This window comes from Salmo salar, chromosome 22, assembly GCF_965601325.2.
Source record: "Salmo salar chromosome 22, fSalSal1, whole genome shotgun sequence".
In the NCBI taxonomy this organism is placed as follows: domain Eukaryota; kingdom Metazoa; phylum Chordata; class Actinopteri; order Salmoniformes; family Salmonidae; genus Salmo; species Salmo salar.
Genome location: NC_138312.1, coordinates 64,495,550 through 64,520,474, shown reverse-complemented (window position 1 = coordinate 64,520,474; position 24,925 = coordinate 64,495,550). Strand labels below are relative to the sequence as shown.

The window sequence follows — 24,925 nt, the reverse complement described above, 5'->3', positions numbered from 1 at the left end:
AGCCATTGAGGAGTGGGGCAGCATTCGACAGGCCACAATCAACAGCCTGATCACCTCTATCGAAAGGAGATGTGTCGCGCTGCATGAGGCAAATGGTGGTCACACCAGATACTGACTGGTTTTCTGATCCACACACCTACATTTTGTTTTTAATGGTATCTGTGACCAATAGATGCATATCTGTATTCCCAGTCATGTGAAATCCATAGATTAGGGCCTAATGAATGTATTTAATTTGACTGATTTCTTTATATAAAATTGTTGCATATTGCGTTAATATTTTTGTTCAGTGCCTTTGGAAAGTATTCAGACCCCTTGACTGTTTCCACATTTTGTTACGTTACAGCCTTATTATAAAATGTATTAACTAGTTTTTTTCCCCCTCATCAATCTACACGCAATACCCCATAATGACAAAGCAAAAATTAGCACATTTATTACAAAACTTTATTTAACTAGGTAAGTCAGTTAAGAACTAATTCTTATTTGCAATGACGACCTTGTTCAGGGGCAGAACGACTGATTTTTACCTTGTCAGCTCAGCGATTCGATCTAGCAACCTTTCGGTTACTGACCCAACGCTCTAACCACTAGGCTACCTGCTGGTTACTGGCCGAGCGCTCTAACCACTAGGCTACCTGCTGGTTACTGGCCCAGCGCTCTAACCACTAGGCTACCTGCTGGTTACTGGCCCAGCGCTCTAACCACTAGGCTACCTGCTGGTTACTGGCCCAGCGCTCTAACCACTAGGCTACCTGCTGGTTACTGGCCCAGCGCTCTAACCACTAGGCTACCTGCTGGTTACTGGCCCAGCGCTCTAACCACTAGGCTACCTGCTGGTTACTGGCCCAGCGCTCTAACCACTAGGCTACCTGCTGGTTACTGGCCCAGCGCTCTAACCACTAGGCTACCTGCTGGTTACTGGCCCAGCGCTCTAACCACTAGGCTACCTGCTGGTTACTGGCCCAGCGCTCTAACCACTAGGCTACCTGCTGGTTACTGGCCCAGCGCTCTAACCACTAGGCTACCTGCTGGTTACTGGCCCAGCGCTCTAACCACTAGGCTACCTGCTGGTTACTGGCCCAGCGCTCTAACCACTAGGCTACCTGCTGGTTACTGGCCCAGTGCTCTAACCAGTAGGCTACCTGCTGGTTACTGGCCCAGTGCTCTAACCACTAGGCTACCTGCTGGTTACTGGTCCAGCGCTCTAACCAGTAGGCTACCTGCTGGTTACTGGCCCAGTGCTCTAACCAGTAGGCTACCTGCTGGTTACTGGCCCAACGCTCTAACCCCTCTTCCATCTGGCCACTCTACCATTAAGGCCTGATTGGTGGAGTGCTGCAGAGATGGTTGTCCTTCTGCAAGGTTCTCCCATCTCCACAGAGGAACTCTGGAGTTCTGTCAGAGTGACCTCCCTGAACAAGGCCCTTCTCCCTTGATTGCTCAGTTTGACCGGGCGACCAGCTCTAGTCTTGGTGGTTCCAAGCTTCCATTTATGAATGATGGAGGCCACGGTAGCTGGAGACTGATATCTCCCTCACTAACTTTAAGCATCAGCTGTTAGAGCAGCTTACCGATCATTGCACCTGTAAATAGCCCATCTGTAAATAGTTACCTCATCCCCATGTTGTAATTAATTGTTTTGCTCCTTTGCACCCCAGTATCTCTACTTGCACATTCATCTTCTGCACATCTATCACTCCAGTGTTTAATTGCTAAATTGTAATTATTTCGCCACTACGGCCTATTTATTGCCTTTCCTCCCTAATCTTACTACATTTGCACACACTGTATACAGACTTTTCTATTGTGTTATTGACTGTACGCTTGTTTATTCCATGTGTAACTCTGTGTTGTTTGTGTCGCACTGCTTTGCTTTATCTTGGCCAGGTCGCAGTTGTAAATGAGAACTTGTTCTCAACTTGCCTACCTGGTTAAATAAAGGTGAAATAAATAAATACATAAATATACTGTGTTCTTGGGGACCTTCAATGCTGCAGACATTTTTTGGTACCCTTCCCCAGATCTGTGCCTCGACACAATCCTGTCTCAGAGGAATTCCTTCGACCTCATAGCTTGGTTTTTGCTCTGACATGCACTGTCAACTGTGGGACCTTATATAGACAGGTATGTGCCTTGCCAAAATCATGTCCAATCAATTGAATTTACCACAGGTGGACTCCAATCAAGTTTTTGAAACATCTCAAGGAAATTGTGGAACATTGTGTAACCTATGTGAATATCACAAGACTATTCTTGCCACATCCCAGACTACTCCCATAACTTAATTAAATGCTCTGGGAACATTTTAAAGAACTAAGACCAGGTGTTCTGCCAACATTCTTACAACATTAAGGGAATGTCCTGTGTAACCTAACTTAAACATTGTCATCACAACGCTCTAACGATGTTCCACCAGGTGTTCTAGTAATGTTGTAACAAGGTTCTAATGATGTTCCACCAGGTGTTCTAGTAATGTTGTAATGTCTGTTTTAACAAGGTTCTAACGATGTTCCTCCAGGCGTGCCACTGTCCGTCCGACGGAGGTCAGCTGATGTGCTACCCTGTCCCAGACTGTGATCCCAGCAACCCCGGTGACCCCCACAAACCCATGCTGGCCACCATACAGGAGGGTCACCCTGGACACCCTACATATCCCACTATCCGTCCCTACAACACACAGGACAAACTGAGAGAGACGGAGAGAGACAGACATGCTAAACCCCCCTACAACACACAGGACAAACTGAGAGAGACGGAGAGAGACAGACATGCTAAACCCCCCTACCTCACACAGGACAAACTGAGAGAGACGGAGAGAGACAGACATGCTAAACCCTCCTATAGCACACAGGATACACAGGCTATAGGCGTACCCCCCTACAACCGTCCTCCATACCCTTTCAACGGACCAAAACGTCCACCATCCAACAGCCCACACGTCCTCCCGTTCCCGTTCGATGCCCCTATTCCCTCGGACCACCTGCCCCTGTTCAAACCAGACCACATGACTGAGGATAGGGACTATGACTACCCTACTACGGACGCATCAGAACCCCCTGTGAATGATCCGGTCTACCCTACGCCGTCCTCCTCTCTCATCTCTGTCTCCTACCCTGGGACACGGGAAACACAGCCGCGGCACGACAGAGGTAATAGTAAGAGCTATGATAAGCCTGATGATTGGGCTGATAAGGGCTACGGTAACGAGGGATATGATAGTAGAGATAAGCATGAGTTGAGGGAGATATATGGAGTCCATGAGCCAACCACAGACAGTATGGTTACAGACAGAGTAGGACTGAGAGACAGGCTAGGGCAGACAGACAGGCTAGGGCAGACAGACAGGCTAAGGCAGACAGACAGGCTAAGGCAGACAGACAGATCGACAGAGACAGACAGATCTCAGCGTATAGGTAGGGTGAAGCTGACAGACAAGCTGAAGAAAACAGACAGGTTGATGACATTTGAACTTTACAAGGCCACCACAGACGGGTTCGGAGAGACAGGCAGCCCAGTTACTGACAGCCCAGTGACAGTAGAACAGACCACTTCTAGCCAGCTTGAAGACACCACAGTAGAGACCAACTCCCGCAGTACCAGCTCCAGCCACCAGGATACCACCTCGACCTGGAACAGACCCTCGGAGAGCCAGATTCACCCTCACTCTCAAGGGGCCAGGGCTGGGGACGCACTGGAGAGCTGGGATAGAGGGATGGAGGGGGAGCAGGAGGAAGAGGAGGAGGAGGAGGAGAGAGTAGATTCATTGGAGAATACCACAGGACCTGGGTGGAGAGACGTGTCTTATGATGTAGATTTGGATAAACAGGGGAGGAGAGGAGGAGGAGAGGAGGAGAGAGAAAGGAGAGAAGAAGAGAGAGAGAAGAGTACCCCTAGCAACCATGTGAAGGTTGCAGGTGTCAGAGAAGCTGGAAGTCACCAGGACAACACTGCAGTAGAACACAGTACTACACCCCCCAGAAGTCACCAGGACAACACTGCAGTAGAACACAGTACTACATCCCCCAGAAGTCACCAGGACAACACTGCAGTAGAACACAGTACTACATCCCCCAGAAGTCACCAGGACAACACTACAGTAGAACACAGTACTACATCCCCCAGAAGGAATCAGGACCACACTACAGTAGAACACAGTACTACATACCCCAGAAGGAATCAGGACCGCACTACAGTAGAACATAGTACTACATCCCCCAGAAGGAATCAGGACCGCACCACCCACAGGAAGCCTCACAAGGAGTATGAGGTCCACACAGACAGAACTATATATCCAAGACTGCCTGACCACAACACAGTCAGAACTACAATCCCAAGACAAGCTGAGCACCACAGCCTCAACAGACAGCCGGATCACCATACCCTGACCAGGAAGCCTGACCCCCATGCAGTCAGAACTACAACTCCCAGAGAGCTGAACCACCACACAACCCACAGACAGCCTGATCCCCATCACCCAGCTCCCAGGGACCCAGAGCAGCACCATACTCCTTCCAGGGTGAGATTCAGCCCAACCAGCCAGCCTTCTCTCAGGGTATCAGCTGACCTAGGTCACCACGGAAGTGAGCCTCTCCACAAGCAGTCCCAGACACTATTCAACCTGCAGAGCAATGATGCGGAGGACCATGAGAAGGAGGAAGAGGAGAGGGGATATGTTCCAGTCTTTCTCCCAAAGACTCAGGAGGGTGAGTAAAACACTTGACTGAACCTGGACGTTCTTGACTGAACCTGGACGTTCTTGACTGAACCTGGACGTTCTTGACTGAACCTGGAAGTTCTTTATTGTTTAGTATCTGGAAGCTGAGTGGGTTGAAAGCGCCATAGTTTTAAAGTTAAATGAGTGGCCAGGTTCATAATGTGGACAAAGATCCAGGTGTTTCTGTTGGCAGCTGTATGTCTGGTCCAGGTGTTTCTGTAGGCTGCTGTATGTCTAGTCCAGGTGTTTCTGTAGGCAGCTGTATGTCTGGTCCAGGTGTTTCTGTTGGCAGCTGTATGTCTGGTCCAGGTGTTTCTGTTGGCAGCTGTATGTCTGGTCCAGGTGTTTCTGTTGAGGCAGCTGTATGTCTGGTCCAGGTGTTTCTGTTGGCAGCTGTATGTCTGGTCCAGGTGTTTCTGTTGAGGCAGCTGTATGTCTGGTCCAGGTGTTTCTGTAGGCAGCTGTATGTCTGGTCCAGGTGTTTCTGTAGGCAGCTGTATGTCTGGTCCAGGTGTTTCTGTTGGCAGCTGTATGTCTGGTCCAGGTGTTTCTGTTGGCAGCTGTATGTCTGGTCCAGGTGTTTCTGTTGGCAGCTGTATGTCTGGTCCAGGTGTTTCTGTTGAGGCAGCTGTATGTCTGGTCCAGGTGTTTCTGTTGGCAGCTGTATGTCTGGTCCAGGTGTTTCTGTAGAGGCAGCTGTATGTCTGGTCCAGGTGTTTCTGTAGGCAGCTGTATGTCTGGTCCAGGTGTTTCTGTAGGCAGCTGTATGTCTGGTCCAGGTGTTTCTGTTGGCAGCTGTATGTCTGGTCCAGGTGTTTCTGTTGGCAGCTGTATGTCTGGTCAAGGTGTTTCTGTTGGCAGCTGTATGTCTGGTCCAGGTGTTTCTGTTGTCAGCTGTATGTCTGGTCCAGGTGTTTCTGTTGGCAGCTGTATGTCTGGTCCATGTGTTTCTGTTGGCAGCTGTATGTCTGGTCCAGGTGTTTCTGTTGGCAGCTGTATGTCTGGTCCAGGTGTTTCTGTTGGCAGCTGTATGTCTGGTCCAGGTGTTTCTGTTGGCAGCTGTATGTCTGGTCCAGGTGTTTCTGTAGGCAGCTGTGTGTCTGGTCCAGGTGTTTCTGCTGATGCAGCTGTGTGTCTGGTCCAGGTGTTTCTGTTGGCAGCTGTATGTCTGGTCCAGGTGTTTCCATTGGCAGCTGTATGTCTGGTCCAGGTGTTTCTGTTGGCAGCTGTATGTCTGGTCCAGGTGTTTCTGTAGGCAGCTGTGTGTCTGGTCCAGGTGTTTCTGCTGATGCAGCTGTGTGTCTGGTCCAGGTGTTTCTCTTTTGGCAGCTGTATGTCTGGTCCAGGTGTTTCTGTTGAGGCAGCTGTATGTCTGGTCCAGGTGTTTCTGTAGGCAGCTGTATGTCTGGTCCAGGTGTTTCTGTAGGCAGCTGTATGTCTGGTCCAGGTGTTTCTGTAGGCAGCTGTATGTCTGGTCCAGGTGTTTCTGTTGGCAGCTGTGTGTCTGTTCCAGGTGTTTCTGTTGAGGCAGCTGTATGTCTGGTCCAGGTGTTTCTGTAGGCAGCTGTATGTCTGGTCCAGGTGTTTCTGTAGGCAGCTGTATGTCTGGTCCAGGTGTTTCTGTAGGCAGCTGTATGTCTGGTCCAGGTGTTTCTGTTGGCAGCTGTGTGTCTGTTCCAGGTGTTTCTGTTGGCAGCTCTATGTCTGGTCCAGGTGTTTCTGTTGGCAGCTGTATGTCTGGTCCAGGTGTTTCTGTTGGCAGCTATATGTCTGGTCCAGGTGTTTCTGTTGGCAGCTGTATGTCTGGTCCAGGTGTTTCTGTTGGCAGCTGTATGTCTGGTCCAGGTGTTTCTGTTGGCAGCTGTATGTCTGGTCCAGGTGTTTCTGTTGGCAGCTGTATGTCTGGTCAAGGTGTTTCTGTTGGCAGCTGTATGTCTGGTCCAGGTGTTTCTGTTGGCAGCTGTATGTCTGGTCCAGGTGTTTCTGTAGGCAGATGTATGTCTGGTCCAGGTGTTTCTGTTGATGCAGCTGTATCTGGTCCAGCTGTTTCTGTTGGCAGCTGTATGTCTGGTCCAGGTGTTTCTGTTGAGGCAGCTGTATGTCTGGTCCAGGTGTTTCTGTAGGCAGCTGTATGTCGGGTCCAGGTGTTTCTGTTGGCAGCTGTATGTCTGGTCCAGGTGTTTCTGTTTGCAGCTGTATGTCTGGTCCATGTGTTTCTGTTGGCAGCTGTGTGTCTGGTCCAGGTGTTTCTGTTGGCAGCTGTATGTCTGGTCCAGGTGTTTCTGTTGGCAGCTGTATGTCTGGTCCAGGTGTTTCTGTTGGCAGCTGTATGTCTGGTCCAGGTGTTTCTGTTGGCAGCTGTATGTCTGGTCCAGGTGTTTCTGTAGGCAGCTGTATGTCTGGTCCAGGTGTTTCTGTTGGCAGCTGTATGTCTGGTCCAGGTGTTTCTGTTGGCAGCTGTATGTCTGGTCCAGGTGTTTCTGTTGGCAGCTGTATGTCTGGTCCAGGTGTTTCTGTTGGCAGCTGTATGTCTGGTCCAGGTGTTTCTGTTGGCAGCTGTATGTCTGGTCAAGGTGTTTCTGTTGGCAGCTGTATGTCTGGTCCAGGTGTTTCTGTTGGCAGCTGTATGTCTGGTCCAGGTGTTTCTGTAGGCAGATGTATGTCTGGTCCAGGTGTTTCTGTTGATGCAGCTGTATCTGGTCCAGCTGTTTCTGTTGGCAGCTGTATGTCTGGTCCAGGTGTTAATGTTGAGGCAGCTGTATGTCTGGTCCAGGTGTTTCTGTTGGCAGCTGTATGTCGGGTCCAGGTGTTTCTGTTGGCAGCTGTATGTCTGGTCCAGGTGTTTCTGTTGGGAGCTGTATGTCTGGTCCATGTGTTTCTGTTGGCAGCTGTGTGTCTGGTCCAGGTGTTTCTGTTGGCAGCTGTATGTCTGGTCCAGGTGTTTCTGTTGGCAGCTGTATGTCTGGTCCAAGTGTTTCTGTAGGCATCTGTATGTCTGGTCCAGGTGTTTCTGTAGGCAGCTGTATGTCTGGTCCAGGTGTTTCTGTTGGCAGCTGTGTGTCTGGTCCAGGTGTTTCTGTTGGCAGCTGTGTGTCTGGTCCAGGTGTTTCTGTTGGCAGCTGTGTGTCTGGTCCAGGTGTTTCTGTTGGCAGCTGTGTGTCTGGTCCAGGTGTTTCTGTTGGCAGCTGTATGTCTGGTCCAGGTGTTTCTGTTGGCAGCTGTATGTCTGGTCCAGGTGTTTCTGTTGGCAGCTGTATGTCTGGTCCAGGTGTTTCTGTAGGCAGCTGTATGTCTGGTCCAGGTGTTTCTGTAGGCAGCTGTATGTCTGGTCCAGGTGTTTCTGTTGGCAGCTGTGTGTCTGTTCCAGGTGTTTCTGTTGAGGCAGCTGTATGTCTGGTCCAGGTGTTTCTGTAGGCAGCTGTATGTCTGGTCCAGGTGTTTCTGTAGGCAGCTGTATGTCTGGTCCAGGTGTTTCTGTAGGCAGCTGTATGTCTGGTCCAGGTGTTTCTGTTGGCAGCTGTGTGTCTGTTCCAGGTGTTTCTGTTGGCAGCTCTATGTCTGGTCCAGGTGTTTCTGTTGGCAGCTGTATGTCTGGTCCAGGTGTTTCTGTTGGCAGCTATATGTCTGGTCCAGGTGTTTCTGTTGGCAGCTGTATGTCTGGTCCAGGTGTTTCTGTTGGCAGCTGTATGTCTGGTCCAGGTGTTTCTGTTGGCAGCTGTACGTCTGGTCCAGGTGTTTCTGTTGGCAGCTGTATGTCTGGTCAAGGTGTTTCTGTTGGCAGCTGTATGTCTGGTCCAGGTGTTTCTGTTGGCAGCTGTATGTCTGGTCCAGGTGTTTCTGTAGGCAGATGTATGTCTGGTCCAGGTGTTTCTGTTGATGCAGTTGTATCTGGTCCAGCTGTTTCTGTTGGCAGCTGTATGTCTGGTCCAGGTGTTTCTGTTGAGGCAGCTGTATGTCTGGTCCAGGTGTTTCTGTAGGCAGCTGTATGTCGGGTCCAGGTGTTTCTGTTGGCAGCTGTATGTCTGGTCCAGGTGTTTCTGTTTGCAGCTGTATGTCTGGTCCATGTGTTTCTGTTGGCAGCTGTGTGTCTGGTCCAGGTGTTTCTGTTGGCAGCTGTATGTCTGGTCCAGGTGTTTCTGTTGGCAGCTGTATGTCTGGTCCAGGTGTTTCTGTTGGCAGCTGTATGTCTGGTCCAGGTGTTTCTGTTGGCAGCTGTATGTCTGGTCCAGGTGTTTCTGTAGGCAGCTGTATGTCTGGTCCAGGTGTTTCTGTTGGCAGCTGTATGTCTGGTCCAGGTGTTTCTGTTGGCAGCTGTATGTCTGGTCCAGGTGTTTCTGTTGGCAGCTGTATGTCTGGTCCAGGTGTTTCTGTTGGCAGCTGTATGTCTGGTCCAGGTGTTTCTGTTGGCAGCTGTATGTCTGGTCAAGGTGTTTCTGTTGGCAGCTGTATGTCTGGTCCAGGTGTTTCTGTTGGCAGCTGTATGTCTGGTCCAGGTGTTTCTGTAGGCAGATGTATGCCTGGTCCAGGTGTTTCTGTTGATGCAGCTGTATCTGGTCCAGCTGTTTCTGTTGGCAGCTGTATGTCTGGTCCAGGTGTTTCTGTTGAGGCAGCTGTATGTCTGGTCCAGGTGTTTCTGTTGGCAGCTGTATGTCGGGTCCAGGTGTTTCTGTTGGCAGCTGTATGTCTGGTCCAGGTGTTTCTGTTGGGAGCTGTATGTCTGGTCCATGTGTTTCTGTTGGCAGCTGTGTGTCTGGTCCAGGTGTTTCTGTTGGCAGCTGTATGTCTGGTCCAGGTGTTTCTGTTGGCAGCTGTATGTCTGGTCCAAGTGTTTCTGTAGGCATCTGTATGTCTGGTCCAGGTGTTTCTGTAGGCAGCTGTATGTCTGGTCCAGGTGTTTCTGTTGGCAGCTGTGTGTCTGGTCCAGGTGTTTCTGTTGGCAGCTGTGTGTCTGGTCCAGGTGTTTCTGTTGGCAGCTGTGTGTCTGGTCCAGGTGTTTCTGTTGGCAGCCGTGTGTCTGGTCCAGGTGTTTCTGTTGGCAGCTGTATGTCTGGTCCAGGTGTTTCTGTTGGCAGCTGTATGTCTGGTCCAGGTGTTTCTGTTGGCAGCTGTATGTCTGGTCAAGGTGTTTCTGTTGGCAGCTGTATGTCTGGTCCAGGTGTTTCTGTTGGCAGCTGTATGTCTGGTCCAGGTGTTTCTATATGCAGATGTATGTCTGGTCCAGGTGTTTCTGTTGATGCAGCTGTATCTGGTCCAGGTGTTTCTGTTGGCAGCTGTATGTCTGGTCCAGGTGTTTCTGTTGAGGCAGCTGTATGTCTGGTCCAGGTGTTTCTGTAGGCAGCTGTATGTCGGGTCCAGGTGTTTCTGTTGGCAGCTGTATGTCTGGTCCAGGTGTTTCTGTTGGGAGCTGTATGTCTGGTCCATGTGTTTCTGTTGGCAGCTGTGTGTCTGGTCCAGGTGTTTCTGTTGGCAGCTGTATGTCTGGTCCAGGTGTTTCTGTTGGCAGCTGTATGTCTGGTCCAAGTGTTTCTGTAGGCATCTGTATGTCTGGTCCAGGTGTTTCTGTAGGCAGCTGTATGTCTGGTCCAGGTGTTTCTGTTGGCAGCTGTGTGTCTGGTCCAGGTGTTTCTGTTGGCAGCTGTGTGTCTGGTCCAGGTGTTTCTGTTGGCAGCTGTGTGTCTGGTCCAGGTGTTTCTGTTGGCAGCTGTGTGTCTGGTCCAGGTGTTTCTGTTGGCAGCTGTATGTCTGGTCCAGGTGTTTCTGTTGGCAGCTGTATGTCTGGTCCAGGTGTTTCTGTTGGCAGCTGTATGTCTGGTCAAGGTGTTTCTGTTGGCAGCTGTATGTCTGGTCCAGGTGTTTCTGTTGGCAGCTGTATGTCTGGTCCAGGTGTTTCTATATGCAGATGTATGTCTGGTCCAGGTGTTTCTGTTGATGCAGCTGTATCTGGTCCAGGTGTTTCTGTTGGCAGCTGTATGTCTGGTCCAGGTGTTTCTGTTGAGGCAGCTGTATGTCTGGTCCAGGTGTTTCTGTAGGCAGCTGTATTTCTGGTCCAGGTGTTTCTGTTGGCAGCTGTATGTCTGGTCCAGGTGTTTCTGTTGGCAGCTGTATGTCTGGTCCATGTGTTTCTGTTGGCAGCTGTGTGTCTTGTCCAGGTGTTTCTGTTGGCAGCTGTATGTCTGGTCCAGGTTTTTTCTGTTGGCAGCTGTATGTCTGGTCCAGGTGTTTCTGTTGAGGCAGCTGTATGTCTGGTCCAGGTTTTTTCTGTTGTCAGCTGTATGTCTGGTCCAGGTGTTTCTGTTGGCAGCTGTATGTCTGGTCCAGGTGTTTCTGTTGGCAGCTGTATGTCTGATCCAGGTGTTTCTGTTGGCAGCTGTATGTCTGGTCCAGGTGTTTCTGTAGGCAGCTGTGTGTCTGGTCCAGGTATTTCTGCTAATGCAGCTGTGTGTCTGGTCCAGGTGTTTCTGTTGGCAGCTGTATGTCTGGTCCAGGTGTTTCTGTTGGCAGCTGTATGTCTGGTCAAGGTGTTTCTGTTGGCAGCTGTATGTCTGGTCCAGGTGTTTCTGTTGGCAGCTGTATGTCTGGTCCAGGTGTTTCTGTAGGCAGATGTATGTCTGGTCCAGGTGTTTCTGTTGATGCAGCTGTATCTGGTCCAACTGTTTCTGTTGGCAGCTGTATGTCTGGTCCAGGTGTTTCTGTTGAGGCAGCTGTATGTCTGGTCCAGGTGTTTCTGTTGGCAGCTGTATGTCGGGTCCAGGTGTTTCTGTTGGCAGCTGTATGTCTGGTCCAGGTGTTTCTGTTGGGAGCTGTATGTCTGGTCCATGTGTTTCTGTTGGCAGCTGTGTGTCTGGTCCAGGTGTTTCTGTTGGCAGCTGTATGTCTGGTCCAGGTGTTTCTGTTGGCAGCTGTATGTCTGGTCCAAGTGTTTCTGTAGGCATCTGTATGTCTGGTCCAGGTGTTTCTGTAGGCAGCTGTATGTCTGGTCCAGGTGTTTCTGTTGGCAGCTGTGTGTCTGGTCCAGGTGTTTCTGTTGGCAGCTGTGTGTCTGGTCCAGGTGTTTCTGTTGGCAGCTGTGTGTCTGGTCCAGGTGTTTCTGTTGGCAGCTGTGTGTCTGGTCCAGGTGTTTCTGTTGGCAGCTGTATGTCTGGTCCAGGTGTTTCTGTTGGCAGCTGTATGTCTGGTCCAGGTGTTTCTGTTGGCAGCTGTATGTCTGGTCAAGGTGTTTCTGTTGGCAGCTGTATGTCTGGTCCAGGTGTTTCTGTTGGCAGCTGTATGTCTGGTCCAGGTGTTTCTATATGCAGATGTATGTCTGGTCCAGGTGTTTCTGTTGATGCAGCTGTATCTGGTCCAGGTGTTTCTGTTGGCAGCTGTATGTCTGGTCCAGGTGTTTCTGTTGAGGCAGCTGTATGTCTGGTCCAGGTGTTTCTGTAGGCAGCTGTATTTCTGGTCCAGGTGTTTCTGTTGGCAGCTGTATGTCTGGTCCAGGTGTTTCTGTTGGCAGCTGTATGTCTGGTCCATGTGTTTCTGTTGGCAGCTGTGTGTCTTGTCCAGGTGTTTCTGTTGGCAGCTGTATGTCTGGTCCAGGTTTTTTCTGTTGTCAGCTGTGTGTCTGGTCCAGGTGTTTCTGTTGGCAGCTGTATGTCTGGTCCAGGTGTTTCTGTTGAGGCAGCTGTATGTCTGGTCCAGGTTTTTTCTGTTGTCAGCTGTATGTCTGGTCCAGGTGTTTCTGTTGGCAGCTGTATGTCTGGTCCAGGTGTTTCTGTTGGCAGCTGTATGTCTGATCCAGGTGTTTCTGTTGGCAGCTGTATGTCTGGTCCAGGTGTTTCTGTAGGCAGCTGTGTGTCTGGTCCAGGTGTTTCTGCTGATGCAGCTGTGTCTCTGGTCCAGGTGTTTCTGTTGGCAGCTGTATGTCTGGTCCAGGTGTTTCTGTTGGCAGCTGTATGTCTGGTCCAGGTGTTTCTGTTGGCAGCTGTATGTCTGGTCCAGGTGTTTCTGTAGGCAGCTGTATGTCTGGTCCAGGTGTTTCTGTTGGCAGCTGTATGTCTGGTCCAGGTGTTTCTGTTGGCAGCTGTATGTCTGGTCCAGGTGTTTCTGTTGGCAGCTGTATGTCTGGTCCAGGTGTTTCTGTTGGCAGCTGTATGTCTGGTCCAGGTGTTTCTGTTGGCAGCTGTATGTCTGTTCCAGGTGTTTCTGTTGGCAGCTGTATGTCTGGTCCAGGTGTTTCTGTAGGCAGATGTATGTCTGGTCCAGGTGTTTCTGTTGATGCAGCTGTGTGTCTGGTCCAGGTGTTTCTGTTGGCAGCTGTATGTCTGGTCCAGGTGTTTCTGTTGAGGCAGCTCTATGTCTGGTCCAGGTGTTTCTGTTGGCAGCTGTATGTCTGGTCCAGGTGTTTCTGTTGGCAGCTGTATGTCTGGTCCAGGTGTTTCTGTTGAGGCAGCTGTATGTCTGGTCCAGGTTTTTTCTGTTGTCAGCTGTATGTCTGTTCCAGGTGTTTCTGTTGGCAGCTGTATGTCTGGTCCAGGTGTTTCTGTAGGCAGCTGTATGTCTGGTCCAGGTGTTTCTGTAGGCAGATGTATGTCTGGTCCAGGTGTTTCTGTTGATGCAGCTGTGTGTCTGGTCCAGGTGTTTCTGTTGGCAGCTGTATGTCTGGTCCAGGTGTTTCTGTTGAGGCAGCTCTATGTCTGGTCCAGGTGTTTCTGTTGGCAGCTGTATGTCTGGTCCAGGTGTTTCTGTTGGCAGCTGTATGTCTGGTCCAGGTGTTTCTGTTGAGGCAGCTGTATGTCTGATCCAGGTGTTTCTGTTGGCAGCTGTATGTCTGGTCCAGGTGTTTCTGTTGGCAGCTGTGTGTCTGGTCCATGTGTTTCTGTTGAGGCAGCTGTATGTCAGGTCCAGGTTTTTCTGTTGAGGCAGCTGTATGTCTGGTCCAGGTGTTTCTGTTGATGCAGCTGTGTGTCTGGTCCAGGTGTTTCTGTTGGCAGCTGTATGTCTGGTCCATGTGTTTCTTTTGGCAGCTGTGTGTCTGGTCCAGGTGTTTCTGTTGGCAGCTGTATGTCTGGTCCAGGTTTTTTCTGTTGTCAGCTGTGTGTCTGGTCCAGGTGTTTCTGTTGGCAGCTGTATGTCTGGTCCAGGTGTTTCTGTTGAGGCAGCTGAATGTCTGGTCCAGGTTTTTTCTGTTGTCAGATGTATGTCTGGTCCAGGTGTTTCTGTTGGCAGCTGTATGTCTGGTCCAGGTGTTTCTGTTGGCAGCTGTATGTCTGGTCCAGGTGTTTCTGTTGGCAGCTGTATGTCTGGTCCAGGTGTTTCTGTTGGCAGCTGTATGTCTGGTCCAGGTGTTTCTGTTGGCAGCTGTATGTCTAGTCCAGGTGTTTCTGTTGAGGAGCTGTATGTCAGGTCCAGGTGTTTCTGTAGGCAGCTGTATGTCTGGTCGAGGTGTTTCTGTTGGCAGCTCTATGTCTGGTCCAGGTGTTTCTGTTGAGGCAGCTGTATGTCTGGTCCAGGTGTTTCTGTTGAGGCAGCTGTATGTCTGATCCAGGTGTTTCTGTTGAGGTAGCTGTATGTCTGGTCCAGGTTTTTCTGTTGAGGCAGCTGTATGTCTGGTCCAGGTGTTTCTGTTGATGCAGCTGTGTGTCTGGTCCAGGTGTTTCTGTTGATGCAGCTCTGTGTCTGGTCCAGGTGTTTCTGTTGGCAGCTGTATGTCTGGTCCAGGTGTTTCTGTTGAGACAGCTGTATGTCTAGTCCAGGTGTTTCTGTTGGCAGCTGTATGTCTGGTCCAGGTGTTTCTGTTGGCAGCTGTATGTCTGGTCCATGTGTTTCTGTTGGCAGCTGTATGTCTGATCCAGGTGTTTCTGTTGGCAGCTGTATGTCTGGTCCAGGTGTTTCTGTTGGCAGCTGTATGTCTGGTCCAGGTGTTTCTGTTGGCAGCTGTATGTCTGGTCCAGGTGTTTCTGTTGGCAGCTGTATGTCTGGTCCAGGTGTTTCTGTTGGCAGCTGTATGTCTGGTCCAGGTGTTTCTGTTGGCAGCTGTATGTCTGGTCCAGGTTTTTTCTGTTGTCAGCTGTGTGTCTGGTCCAGGTGTTTCTGTTGGCAGCTGTATGTCTGGTCCAGGTGTTTCTGTTGAGGCAGCTGAATGTCTGGTCCAGGTTTTTTCTGTTGTCAGATGTATGTCTGGTCCAGGTGTTTCTGTTGGCAGCTGTATGTCTGGTCCAGGTGTTTCTGTTGGCAGCTGTATGTCTGGTCCAGGTGTTTCTGTTGGCAGCTGTATGTCTGGTCCAGGTGTTTCTGTTGGCAGCTGTATGTCTAGTCCAGGTGTTTCTGTTGAGGAGCTGTATGTCTGGTCCAGGTGTTTCTGTTGGCAGCTCTATGTCTGGTCCAGGTGTTTCTGTTGAGGCAGCTGTATGTCTGGTCCAGGTGTTTCTGTTGAGGCAGCTGTATGTCTGATCCAGGTGTTTCTGTTGAGGTAGCTGTATGTCTGGTCCAGCTTTTTCTGTTGGCAGCTGTATGTCTGGTCCAGGTGTTTCTGTTGAGACAGCTGTATGTCTGGTCCAGGTGTTTCTGTTGGCAGCTGTATGTCTGGTCCAGGTGTTTCTGTTGGCAGCTGTATGTCTGGTCCATGTGTTTCTGTTGGCAGCTGTATGTCTGGTCCAGGTGTTTCTGTTGGCAGCTGTATGTCTGGTCCAGGTGTTTCTGTTGGCAGCTGTATGTCTGGTCCAGGTGTTTCTGTTGGCAGCTGTATGTCTGGTCCAGGTGTTTCTGTTGGCAGCTGTATGTCTGGTCCAGGTGTTTCTGTAGGCAGCTGTGTGTCTGGTCCAGGTGTTTCTGCTGATGCAGCTGTGTGTCTGGTCCAGGTGTTTCTGTTGGCAGCTGTATGTCTGGTCCAGGTTTTTCTGTTGAGGCAGCTGTATGTCTGGTCCAGGTGTTTCTGTTGGCAGCTGTATGTCTGGTCCAGGTGTTTCTGTTGGCAGCTGTATGTCTGGTCCAGGTGTTTCTGTAGGCAGCTGTATGTCTGGTCCAGGTGTTTCTGTAGGCAGCTGTATGTCTGGTCCAGGTGTTTCTGTTGGCAGCTCTATGTCTGGTCCAGGTGTTTCTGTTGAGGCAGCTGAATGTCTGGTCCAGGTTTTTTCTGTTGTCAGCTGTATGTCTGGTCCAGGTGTTTCTGTTGGCAGCTGTATGTCTGGTCCAGGTGTTTCTGTTGGCAGCTGTATGTCTGGTCCAGGTGTTTCTGTTGGCAGCTGTATGTCTGGTCCAGGTGTTTCTGTTGGCAGCTGTATGTCTGGTCCAGGTGTTTCTGTTGGCAGCTGTATGTCTGGTCCAGGTGTTTCTGTTGGCAGCTGTATGTCTGGTCCAGGTGTTTCTGTTGAGGAGCTGTATGTCAGGTCCAGGTGTTTCTGTTGAGGCAGCTGTATGTCTGGTCCAGGTGTTTCTGTTGAGGCAGCTGTATCTCTGATCCAGGTGTTTCTGTTGAGGCAGCTGTATGTCTGGTCCAGGTTTTTCTGTTGAGGCAGCTGTATGTCTGGTCCAGGTGTTTCTGTTGATGCAGCTGTGTGTCTGGTCCAGGTGTTTCTGTTGGCAGCTGTATGTCTGGTCCATGTGTTTCTGTTGGCAGCTGTGTGTCTGGTCCAGGTGTTTCTGTTGGCAGCTGTATGTCTGGTCCAGGTTTTTTCTGTTGTCAGCTGTGTGTCTGGTCCAGGTGTTTCTGTTGGCAGCTGTATGTCTGGTCCAGGTGTTTCTGTTGAGGCAGCTGAATGTCTGGTCCAGGTTTTTTCTGTTGTCAGCTGTATGTCTGGTCCAGGTGTTTCTGTTGGCAGCTGTATGTCTGGTCCAGGTGTTTCTGTTGGCAGCTGTATGTCTGGTCCAGGTGTTTCTGTTGGCAGCTGTATGTCTGGTCCTGGTGTTTCTGCTGATGCAGCTGTATGTCTGGTCCAGGTTTTTCTGTTGAGGCAGCTGTATGTCTGGTCCAGGTGTTTCTGTTGGCAGCTGTATGTCTGGTCCAGGTTTTTTCTGTTGTCAGCTGTGTGTCTGGTCCAGGTGTTTCTGTTGGCAGCTGTATGTCTGGTCCAGGTGTTTCTGTTGAGGCAGCTGAATGTCTGGTCCAGGTTTTTTCTGTTGTCAGATGTATGTCTGGTCCAGGTGTTTCTGTTGGCAGCTGTATGTCTGGTCCAGGTGTTTCTGTTGGCAGCTGTATGTCTGGTCCAGGTGTTTCTGTTGGCAGCTGTATGTCTGGTCCAGGTGTTTCTGTTGGCAGCTGTATGTCTAGTCCAGGTGTTTCTGTTGAGGAGCTGTATGTCTGGTCCAGGTGTTTCTGTTGGCAGCTCTATGTCTGGTCCAGGTGTTTCTGTTGAGGCAGCTGTATGTCTGGTCCAGGTGTTTCTGTTGAGGCAGCTGTATGTCTGATCCAGGTGTTTCTGTTGAGGTAGCTGTATGTCTGGTCCAGCTTTTTCTGTTGGCAGCTGTATGTCTGGTCCAGGTGTTTCTGTTGAGACAGCTGTATGTCTGGTCCAGGTGTTTCTGTTGGCAGCTGTATGTCTGGTCCAGGTGTTTCTGTTGGCAGCTGTATGTCTGGTCCATGTGTTTCTGTTGGCAGCTGTATGTCTGGTCCAGGTGTTTCTGTTGGCAGCTGTATGTCTGGTCCAGGTGTTTCTGTTGGCAGCTGTATGTCTGGTCCAGGTGTTTCTGTTGGCAGCTGTATGTCTGGTCCAGGTGTTTCTGTTGGCAGCTGTATGTCTGGTCCAGGTGTTTCTGTTGGCAGCTGTATGTCTGGTCCTGGTGTTTCTGCTGATGCAGCTGTATGTCTGGTCCAGGTTTTTCTGTTGAGGCAGCTGTATGTCTGGTCCAGGTGTTTCTGTTGGCAGCTGTATGTCTGGTCCAGGTTTTTTCTGTTGTCAGCTGTGTGTCTGGTCCAGGTGTTTCTGTTGGCAGCTGTATGTCTGGTCCAGGTGTTTCTGTTGAGGCAGCTGAATGTCTGGTCCAGGTTTTTTCTGTTGTCAGATGTATGTCTGGTCCAGGTGTTTCTGTTGGCAGCTGTATGTCTGGTCCAGGTGTTTCTGTTGGCAGCTGTATGTCTGGTCCAGGTGTTTCTGTTGGCAGCTGTATGTCTGGTCCAGGTGTTTCTGTTGGCAGCTGTATGTCTAGTCCAGGTGTTTCTGTTGAGGAGCTGTATGTCTGGTCCAGGTGTTTCTGTTGGCAGCTCTATGTCTGGTCCAGGTGTTTCTGTTGAGGCAGCTGTATGTCTGGTCCAGGTGTTTCTGTTGAGGCAGCTGTATGTCTGATCCAGGTGTTTCTGTTGAGGTAGCTGTATGTCTGGTCCAGCTTTTTCTGTTGGCAGCTGTATGTCTGGTCCAGGTGTTTCTGTTGAGACAGCTGTATGTCTGGTCCAGGTGTTTCTGTTGGCAGCTGTATGTCTGGTCCAGGTGTTTCTGTTGGCAGCTGTATGTCTGGTCCATGTGTTTCTGTTGGCAGCTGTATGTCTGGTCCAGGTGTTTCTGTTGGCAGCTGTATGTCTGGTCCAGGTGTTTCTGTTGGCAGCTGTATGTCTGGTCCAGGTGTTTCTGTTGGCAGCTGTATGTCTGGTCCAGGTGTTTCTGTTGGCAGCTGTATGTCTGGTCCAGGTGTTTCTGTAGGCAGCTGTGTGTCTGGTCCAGGTGTTTCTGCTGATGCAGCTGTGTGTCTGGTCCAGGTGTTTCTGTTGGCAGCTGTATGTCTGGTCCAGGTTTTTCTGTTGAGGCAGCTGTATGTCTGGTCCAGGTGTTTCTGTTGGCAGCTGTATGTCTGGTCCAGGTGTTTCTGTTGGCAGCTGTATGTCTGGTCCAGGTGTTTCTGTAGGCAGCTGTATGTCTGGTCCAGGTGTTTCTGTAGGCAGCTGTATGTCTGGTCCAGGTGTTTCTGTTGAGGCAGCTGAATGTCTGGTCCAGGTTTTTTCTGTTGTCAGCTGTATGTCTGGTCCAGGTGTTTCTGTTGGCAGCTGTATGTCTGGTCCAGGTGTTTCTGTTGGCAGCTGTATGTCTGGTCCAGGTGTTTCTGTTGGCAGCTGTATGTCTGGTCCAGGTGTTTCTGTTGGCAGCTGTATGTCTGGTCCAGGTGTTTCTGTTGGCAGCTGTATGTCTGGTCCAGGTGTTTCTGTTGGCAGCTGTATGTCTGGTCCAGGTGTTTCTGTTGGCAGCTGTATGTCTGGTCCAGGTGTTTCTGTTGGCAGCTGTATGTCTGGTCCAGGTGTTTCTGTTGAGGAGCTGTATGTCAGGTCCAGGTGTTTCTGTTGAGGCAGCTGTATGTCTGGTCCAGGTGTTTCTGTTGAGGCAGCTGTATCTCTGATCCAGGTGTTTCTGTTGAGGCAGCTGTATGTCTGGTCCAGGTTTTTCTGTTGAGGCAGCTGTATGTCTGGTCCAGGTGTTTCTGTTGATGCAGCTGTGTGTCTGGTCCAGGTGTTTCTGTTGGCAGCTGTATGTCTGGTCCATGTGTTTCTGTTGGCAGCTGTGTGTCTGGTCCAGGTGTTTCTGTTGGCAGCTGTATGTCTGGTCCAGGTTTTTTCTGTTGTCAGCTGTGTGTCTGGTCCAGGTGTTTCTGTTGGCAGCTGTATGTCTGGTCCAGGTGTTTCTGTTGAGGCAGCTGAATGTCTGGTCCAGGTTTTTTCTGTTGTCAGCTGTATGTCTGGTCCAGGTGTTTCTGTTGGCAGCTGTATGTCTGGTCCAGGTGTTTCTGTTGGCAGCTGTATGTCTGGTCCAGGTGTTTCTGTTGGCAGCTGTATGTCTGGTCCTGGTGTTTCTGCTGATGCAGCTGTGTGTCTGGTCCAGGTGTTTCTGTTGGCAGCTGTATGTCTGGTCCAGGTGTTTCTGTTGGCAGCTGTATGTCTGGTCCAGGTGTTTCTGTTGGCAGTTGTATGTCTGGTCCACATGTTTCTATAGGCAGCTGTATGTCTGGTCCAGGTGTTTCTGTAGGCAGCTGTATGTCTGGTCCAGGTGTTTCTGTTGGCAGCTGTATGTCTGGTCCAGGTGTTTCTGTTGGCAGCTGTATGTCTGGTCCAGGTGTTTCTGTTGGCAGCTGTATGTCTGGTCCAGGTGTTTCTGTTGGCAGCTGTATGTCTGGTCCAGGTGTTTCTGTTGGCAGCTGTATGTCTGGTCCAGGTGTTTCTGTTGGCAGCTGTATGTCTGGTCCAGGTGTTTCTGTTGGCAGCTGTATGTCTGGTCCAGGTGTTTCTGTTGAGGAGCTGTATGTCATGTCCAGGTGTTTCTGTTGAGGCAGCTGTATGTCTGGTCCAGGTGTTTCTGTTGAGGCAGCTGTATCTCTGATCCAGGTGTTTCTGTTGAGGCAGCTGTATGTCTGGTCCAGGTTTTTCTGTTGAGGCAGCTGTATGTCTGGTCCAGGTGTTTCTGTTGATGCAGCTGTGTGTCTGGTCCAGGTGTTTCTGTTGGCAGCTGTATGTCTGGTCCATGTGTTTCTGTTGGCAGCTGTGTGTCTGGTCCAGGTGTTTCTGTTGGCAGCTGTATGTCTGGTCCAGGTTTTTTCTGTTGTCAGCTGTGTGTCTGGTCCAGGTGTTTCTGTTGGCAGCTGTATGTCTGGTCCAGGTGTTTCTGTTGAGGCAGCTGAATGTCTGGTCCAGGTTTTTTCTGTTGTCAGCTGTATCTCTGGTCCAGGTGTTTCTGTTGGCAGCTGTATGTCTGGTCCAGGTGTTTCTGTTGGCAGCTGTATGTCTGGTCCAGGTGTTTCTGTTGGCAGCTGTATGTCTGGTCCTGGTGTTTCTGCTGATGCAGCTGTGTGTCTGGTCCAGGTGTTTCTGTTGGCAGCTGTATGTCTGGTCCAGGTGTTTCTGTTGGCAGCTGTATGTCTGGTCCAGGTGTTTCTGTTGGCAGTTGTATGTCTGGTCCACATGTTTCTATAGGCAGCTGTATGTCTGGTCCAGGTGTTTCTGTAGGCAGCTGTATGTCTGGTCCAGGTGTTTCTGTTGGCAGCTGTATGTCTGGTCCAGGTGTTTCTGTAGGCAGATGTATGTCTGGTCCAGGTGTTTCTGTTGATGCAGCTGTGTGTCTGGTCCAGGTGTTTCTGTTGGCAGCGTATGTCTGGTCCAGGTGTTTCTGTTGAGGCAGCTGTATGTCTGATCCAGGTGTTTCTGTTGGCAGCTGTATGTCTGGTCCAGGTGTTTCTGTTGGCAGCTGTATGTCTGGTCTAGGTGTTTCTGTTGGCAGCTGTATGTCTGGTCCAGGTGTTTCTGTTGAGGAGCTGTATGTCAGGTCCAGGTGTTTCTGTAGGCAGCTGTATGTCTGGTCGAGGTGTTTCTGTTGGCAGCTCTATGTCTGGTCCAGGTGTTTCTGTTGAGGCAGCTGTATGTCTGGTCCAGGTGTTTCTGTTGAGGAAGCTGTATGTCTGATCCAGGTGTTTCTGTTGAGGCAGCTGTATGTCTGGTCCAGGTTTTTCTGTTGAGGCAGCTGTATGTCTGGTCCAGGTGTTTCTGTTGATGCAGCTGTGTGTATGGTCCAGGTTTTTCTGTTGGCAGCTGTATGTCTGGTCCTTGTGTTTCTGTTGGCAGCTGTGTGTCTGGTCCAGGTGTTTCTGTTGGCAGCTGTATGTCTGGTCCAGGTGTTTCTGTTGAGGCAGCTGAATGTCTGGTCCAGGTTTTTTCTGTTGTCAGCTGTATGTCTGGTCCAGGTGTTTCTGTTGGCAGCTGTATGTCTGGTCCAGGTGTTTCTGTTGGCAGCTGTATGTCTGGTCCAAGTGTTTCTGTTGGCAGCTGTATGTCTGGTCCAGGTGTTTCTGTTGGCAGCTGTATGTCTGGTCCAGGTGTTTCTGTTGAGGCAGCTGTATGTCTGATCCAGGTGTTTCTGTTGAGGCAGCTGTATGTCTGGTCCAGGTTTTTCTGTTGAGGCAGCTGTATGTCTGGTCCAGGTGTTTCTGTTGATGCAGCTGTGTGTCTGGTCCAGGTTTTTCTGTTGGCAGCTGTATGTCTGGTCCATGTGTTTCTGTTGGCAGCTGTGTGTCTGGTCCAGGTGTTTCTGTTGGCAGCTGTATGTCTGGTCCAGGTTTTTTCTGTTGTCAGCTGTGTGTCTGGTCCAGGTGTTTCTGTTGGCAGCTGTATGTCTGGTCCAGGTGTTTCTGTTGAGGCAGCTGAATGTCTGGTCCAGGTTTTTTCTGTTGTCAGCTGTATGTCTGGTCCAGGTGTTTCTGTTGGCAGCTGTATGTCTGGTCCAGGTGTTTCTGTTGGCAGCTGTATGTCTGGTCCAGGTGTTTCTGTTGGCAGCTGTATGTCTGGTCCAGGTGTTTCTGTTGGCAGCTGTGTGTCTGGTCCAGGTGTTTCTGCTGATGCAGCTGTGCGTCTGATCCAGGTGTTTCTGTTGGCAGCTGTATGTCTGGTCCAGGTGTTTCTGTTGGCAGCTGTATGTCTGGTCCAGGTGTTTCTGTTGGCAGCTGTATGTCTGGTCCAGGTGTTTCTGTAGGCAGCTGTATGTCTGGTCCAGGTGTTTCTGTAGGCAGCTGTATGTCTGGTCCAGGTGTTTCTGTTGGCAGCTGTGTGTCTGGTCCAGGTGTTTCTGTTGGCAGCTGTGTGTCTGGTCCAGGTGTTTCTGTTGGCAGCTGTGTGTCTGGTCCAGGTGTTTCTGTTGGCAGCTGTATGTCTGGTCCAGGTGTTTCTGTTGGCAGGTGTATGTCTGGTCCAGGTGTTTCTGTTGGCAGGTGTATGTCTGGTCCAGGTGTTTCTGTTGATGCAGCTGTGTGTCTGGTCCAGGTGTTTCTGTTGGCAGCTGTATGTCTGGTTCAGGTGTTTCTGTTGAGGCAGCTGTATGTCAGGTCCAGGTGTTTCTGTTGAGGCAGCTGTATGTCTGGTCCAGGTGTTTCTGTTGAGGCAGCTGTATGTCTGGTCCAGGTGTTTCTGTTGAGGAGCTGTATGTCAGGTCCAGGTGTTTCTGTTGGCAGCTGTATGTCTGGTCCAGGTGTTTCTGTTGGCAGCTCTATGTCTGGTCCAGATGTTTCTGTTGAGGCAGCTGTATGTCTGATCCAGGTGTTTCTGTTGAGGCAGCAGTATGTCTGGTCCAGGTTTTTCTGTTGAGGCAGCTGTATGTTTGGTCCAGGTGTTTCTGTTGGCAGCTGTATGTCTGGTCCAGGTTTTTTCTGTTGTCAGCTGTATGTCTGGTCCAGGTTTTTCTGTTGAGGCAGCTGTATGTCTGGTCCAGGTTTTTCTGTTGAGGCAGCTGTATGTCTGGTCCAGGTTTTTTCTGTTGTCAGCTGTATGTCTGGTCCAGGTGTTTCTGTCAGCAGCTGTATGTCTGGTCCAGGTGTTACTGTCGGCAGCTGTATGTCTGGTCCAGGTGTTTCTGTTGGCAGCTGTATGTCTGGTCCAGGTGTTTCTGTTGGCAGCTGTATGTCTGGTCCAGGTGTTTCTGTTGGCAGCTGTATGTCTGGTCCAGGTGTTTCTGTTGAGGAGCTGTATGTCAGGTCCAGGTGTTTCTGTAGGCAGCTGTATGTCTGGTCGAGGTGTTTCTGTTGGCAGCTCTATGTCTGGTCCAGGTGTTTCTGTTGAGGCAGCTGTATGTCTGGTCCAGGTGTTTCTGTTGAGGCAGCTGTATGTCTGATCCAGGTGTTTCTGTTGAGGCAGCTGTATGTCTGGTCCAGGTTTTTCTGTTGAGGCAGCTGTATGTCTGGTCCAGGTGTTTCTGTTGATGCAGCTGTGTGTCTGGTCCAGGTTTTTCTGTTGGCAGCTGTATGTCTGGTCCATGTGTTTCTGTTGGCAGCTGTGTGTCTGGTCCAGGTGTTTCTGTTGAGGCAGCTGTATGTCTGGTCCAGGTTTTTTCTGTTGTCAGCTGTGTGTCTGGTCCAGGTGTTTCTGTTGGCAGCTGTATGTCTGGTCCAGGTGTTTCTGTTGAGGCAGCTGAATGTCTGGTCCAGGTGTTTCTGTTATCAGCTGTATGTCTGGTCCAGGTGTTTCTGTTGAGGCAGCTGTATGTCTGGTCCAGGTGTTTCTGTTGGCAGCTGTGTGTCTGGTCCAGGTGTTTCTGTTGGCAGCTGTATGTCTGGTCCAGGTGTTTCTGTTGGCAGCTGTATGTCTGGTCCAGGTGTTTCTGTTGGCAGCTGTATGTCTGGTCCAGGTGTTTCTGTAGGCAGCTGTATGTCTGGTCCAGGTGTTTCTGTAGGCAGCTGTATGTCTGGTCCAGGTGTTTCTGTTGGCAGCTGTGTGTCTGGTCCAGGTGTTTCTGTTGGCAGCTGTGTGTCTGGTCCAGGTGTTTCTGTTGGCAGCTGTATGTCTGGTCCAGGTGTTTCTGTTGGCAGCTGTATGTCTGGTCCAGGTGTTTCTGTTGGCAGCTGTATGTCTGGTCCAGGTGTTTCTGTTGGCGGCTGTATGTCTGGTCCAGGTGTTTCTGTTGGCAGCTGTATGTCTGGTCCAGGTGTTTCTGTAGGCAGCTGTGTGTCTGGTCCAGGTTTTTTCTGTTGTCAGCTGTGTGTCTGGTCCAGGTGTTTCTGTTGGCAGCTGTATGTCTGGTCCAGGTGTTTCTGTTGAGGCAGCTGAATGTCTGGTCCAGGTTTTTTCTGTTGTCAGCTGTATGTCTGGTCCAGGTGTTTCTGTTGGCAGCTGTATGTCTGGTCCAGGTGTTTCTGTAGGCAGCTGTATGTCTGGTCCAGGTGTTTCTGTTGGCAGCTGTGTGTCTGGTCCAGGTGTTTCTGTTGGCAGCTGTGTGTCTGGTCCAGGTGTTTCTGTTGGCAGCTGTGTGTCTGGTCCAGGTGTTTCTGTTGGCAGCTGTATGTCTGGTCCAGGTGTTTCTGTTGGCAGGTGTATGTCTGGTCCAGGTGTTTCTGTTGGCAGGTGTATGTCTGGTCCAGGTGTTTCTGTTGGCAGCTGTATGTCTGGTCCAGGTGTTTCTGTTGGCAGCTGTATGTCTGGTCCAGGTGTTTCTGTTGGCAGCTGTGTGTCTGGTCCAGGTGTTTCTGCTGATGCAGCTGTGCGTCTGATCCAGGTGTTTCTGTTGGCAGCTGTATGTCTGGTCCAGGTGTTTCTGTTGGCAGCTGTATGTCTGGTCCAGGTGTTTCTGTTGGCAGCTGTATGTCTGGTCCAGGTGTTTCTGTAGGCAGCTGTATGTCTGGTCCAGGTGTTTCTGTAGGCAGCTGTCTGTCTGGTCCAGGTGTTTCTGTTGGCAGCTTTGTGTCTGGTCCAGGTGTTTCTGTTGGCAGCTGTGTGTCTGGTCCAGGTGTTTCTGTTGGCAGCTGTGTGTCTGGTCCAGGTGTTTCTGTTGGCAGCTGTATGTC

At 50.5% G+C, this 24,925-nt stretch overlaps 1 protein-coding gene across 1 annotated transcript in view; it reads left to right on the top strand.

Moving 5' to 3' along the window:
* fbln2 (fibulin 2) overlaps positions 1–24,925 on the top strand; it is a 121,111-nt gene that overhangs the window by 16,833 nt on the left and 79,353 nt on the right. Inside the window, exon 3 of the mRNA XM_082967767.1 lies at positions 2,522–4,706. Coding sequence (XP_082823893.1) covers positions 2,522–4,706 — 2,185 coding nt within the window. The remainder of the gene's footprint in view (positions 1–2,521; positions 4,707–24,925) is intronic.